The sequence below is a fragment of the Triticum dicoccoides genome, chromosome 1A (assembly GCF_002162155.2).
Source record: "Triticum dicoccoides isolate Atlit2015 ecotype Zavitan chromosome 1A, WEW_v2.0, whole genome shotgun sequence".
NCBI classification, from domain to species: Eukaryota; Viridiplantae; Streptophyta; class Magnoliopsida; order Poales; family Poaceae; genus Triticum; species Triticum dicoccoides.
Genome location: NC_041380.1, coordinates 479,003,167 through 479,006,563, shown reverse-complemented (window position 1 = coordinate 479,006,563; position 3,397 = coordinate 479,003,167). Strand labels below are relative to the sequence as shown.

At 53.0% G+C, this 3,397-nt stretch overlaps 1 protein-coding gene across 1 annotated transcript; it reads right to left on the bottom strand.

Moving 5' to 3' along the window:
• Positions 1-671: 671 nt before the first annotated feature.
• On the bottom strand, positions 672-1,768 carry LOC119353866. The gene is made up of 3 exons (XM_037620567.1): positions 1,635-1,768; positions 1,282-1,484; positions 672-1,188 (listed from the first exon to the last, which is right to left on the bottom strand). The coding sequence occupies exons 1-3, from the start codon at positions 1,740-1,742 to the stop codon at positions 672-674; spliced, it is 828 nt and encodes a 275-aa protein (XP_037476464.1). The 5' UTR covers positions 1,743-1,768.
• Between the last annotated feature and the right edge of the window lie 1,629 nt (positions 1,769-3,397).

Sequence of the window (3,397 nt, the reverse complement as noted above, 5' to 3'; positions counted from 1 at the left end):
GTGATGTTGTCCTTGACCCGCTAATGCCCATCCAGGTCGTATTGACTTCTTGGTCATGTTGGCAGCTAAGGTGAGAATATGAGATAGGTTTAAGATTTTTTCAGGGCTTTTTTCCACAAGATTGTTTGTGGATATTTTAAGGTTGACCGCAACGCCGCAATTAAAAACTGGGTTCCCGCTGAGTATTGGGTATGGGGAATAAAATATCATTCCCATCCCTGTTGTACCATATGAGGAATAAATTAGTTCGGTAAAAAATTTCATAAAAATGTTTTTTGGCCATTCCAACCCTTAATAGATTATAGATGAAATCCTCATGAGTTTGACGGGCATGGGATTCCGTTGCCATCCCTATCCAAATAACACGACAATACAAAGGCGACCAACTCAAAAGGAAAAAAAAAACAATACAAGGTATACATAGAGATAGAGAGTAAGACGGATGTTACATGCAAAAAAAAAAACGATCGAAAGGGATATAACACGGACGCACGATTCACACGGTGCATGGTTGATCAGACGGCGCGTGTTACATCAACGGGGTGTTTTAATACCGGGTTCACGGGCTAGATGAGGTGGACCAGTAGAATTGCAGATTAGGAGGGGAAGGCCTCACACCCTCCTGAAAATCAGGGGGCGTAAAACGCCCATGATCGTCCGTAACTCTAGCATTATTGCTGTTCGTGTCCTTTAGGAGGAGGGGGTTGCTGCTGGTTTGGCGCGTGCGCTCCGTAGCCTTCTGCGGGAGGAGGGGGAAACTGTTGCTGCTGGTTGGGTGCGTGCGCTCCATAGCCCTGTGCCGGAGGAGGCGGGTAGGGCGCTTGGTCGTACGGCTGCCCCTGGGGCGGTGCAGAGTACTGCGGGTAGCTCGGCGGCGCGGGCGGCGCCTGCCCCTGGGGAGGCTGCGGCGGGAACTGCGGCTGCCCCGTCGAGATCTCGGCGGCGCCCGCCGGCACCTGCTCGCCTTCCTTGGGCGCGGCGGTCTCGGCAACAGTGGCAGGCTGCGTGCGGAGCATGACGTAGGAGGTGATCCCGAGGGCCGTGGCGACGAGCGTGAGCGCGGCGCCGCCGGCGAAGATGCCGTCTAGGGGGATGTAGCAATAGCCGGACGCTGACGTTTCACGCGTCCCGGGGGCGTTCGCGGCCGCTTCTGCCACCAGCATCCCAAAGGCGACCGCCGCCACAATCCTGCATGCATGCATGCACGTTTAAGTGAGCACTAGTGGTTGGTCACCCACGCGCGACCCGCGTGCTCCGGGTAGCGAGCGATCGGCCACTCACCATGAGAAGACGGCGCAGATGACGCCGATGACCCGTTTGCTCTGGGAGGGGATGGCGCGGGGCTTGCAGCAGCCGCAGCAGCCGCCGAGGGCCGCGAAGATGATCTGGGCTATGGCCAGGAAGATGGCCGCGCACACCCCGAGCCCGAACGCGGGGTTCTGCGGTTTCAGGCACACCCCGATACCCTCGTACACGTCCAAAATCTGCGAGACATATATCCGCAGTTTCAGCACAGAACAAGAAGAAAACACACGCACACATATACAGACCATGACCAAGAATCCAAGCAAACACATATATGTATACATATGTACAGTACGCAGGGAGATGAAAGTAATGGGGGGCTAGCTTACAGTGAGCTTGGTGCCCTCGGCAGAGAACCCCAGGATGGCACTCAGCACCCCGAGAGAGCCGACGACCGAGCACACGATGATCATCTTCAGATCCATTTTCATGGCCATTACTCTCGATCGAATCTTAACCTTTATCGGGTTGTGGTCGACTGGCGTGCACCCGCGTTTATATAGAGGGAGTGGCCGCCTGACGTGATTCCGCGTGGCAAGCCTATGTCACTGCCAAGCGGAAGACTTTTGCGGCGACCACCATCACTATGGTCTGGCCATGTTCCGCGTAACTCATATCACCATTACGTTTTTTTAATGCTGGGACATAATTATATAAGAAAGCTAATGCCTTGTACTAGGAAGTTGACATGGTAGACAGCTTTGCCGTCACGGCATATATCCATATGGTTCTGCCGGCGCGGTAAGTACAATTCTTTTTCTCCCCAAGTTGTAATGTAGTCAAGAGAGGTATCTGTACGGAGTATTGCACTCGATTTGTTTCACACTGTCGTCGGCGACGATCGATCTGTAGCATGGTAATTTCGGTGCAGCCAGCATCGTGTATACGGCATAATTGTCTCTTGGTTTTATCATCCAGCAGGCACTAGGACTGATGGGGCTAAGAGCATCTACAGTCGGATATAGCTAACGCGCCACACAAATGTTCACCGACACAATAAATTTTTATTCCACAATAGATATCTCATTTAGCAAACTCTAATCAAATACAATCACGTACATCATACTGCCTCTACGATCATCCACAGATACTACAACAATACATGTCTTCGGATTACCAAAAACCGGCATGATCTATATACATAATAAGCTACGCACAAAGATAATCCATGGCTGTCCTTGCCTTTCCAAGCGCTCTTAGCGTCTTTGTCGTGAAAGTAACGCTCAAACATGCAAAATGGATTAAGCTGGATCTGCTTATTGCCGTAGCTGTCCGGCCCGTTATTGTCCTTCTTCTCTTGGAGGGCAGTCTGACCATATCACGGACCACCGGACTTGCTTGGCACGGGCGCATGTTTCCCTCCTCTGTCGCTACTGGACGATGCAGGCATGAGCAGCTTCCTCGTACAAGGCGGCGCGACGCCCCTCCGCCTCCGCCATGTCGGCAGCGAGGCAGGCCTCGCCCTCCCGCGCCCTCAGCTTCTTACAGTGGGCACACAGATCCCTCTAGCACTCATACTCCTCCGCGTCGGAGATGGTCCGATAGACGGGCCTCGAGCTTCCAGCTTTGGCAGATCCGAGCACCCATTGGGCCGCCACAACGGAGTCCTGCCGGATCGAATCCGAACTTGATCGTGCGCATACGCCCTAGTCGATGGATTGGGACTGATTGGAGTTGGATCCACTCCCCGCCGTGTCGGAGAAGGCTGGGATCATCAGAAGGGAACTTGGGACGGAGTGAAGTCAAGTGGAGCAAAGTGGCTAGGCTTTAGTCTAGGATGCGGATGTGAACGAATATATATGAGGTTGGGGTGGGTTAGCATGGGCCGGGTACGACATGGCAGATGCCCCCTGGACGCATCTAGACCTGCCCATATTCGTCCCAAATTTAGGCTAAATATGAGAGGTATCGGTCAGCCCGGGCGTATAGGGTTGGTATGAGAAGCCCGTCTGGCGGTTTGTTTTGACTAGTCAATGACCGGACCGTCCATCGGGCGTATTGGGAGGTTTGGGCGCCCGGCAATAGATGCTCTTAGAGCATCTCCGACTGTTGGAAATATGTCCTAGAAGCAAAACATTGTATTATTATATTT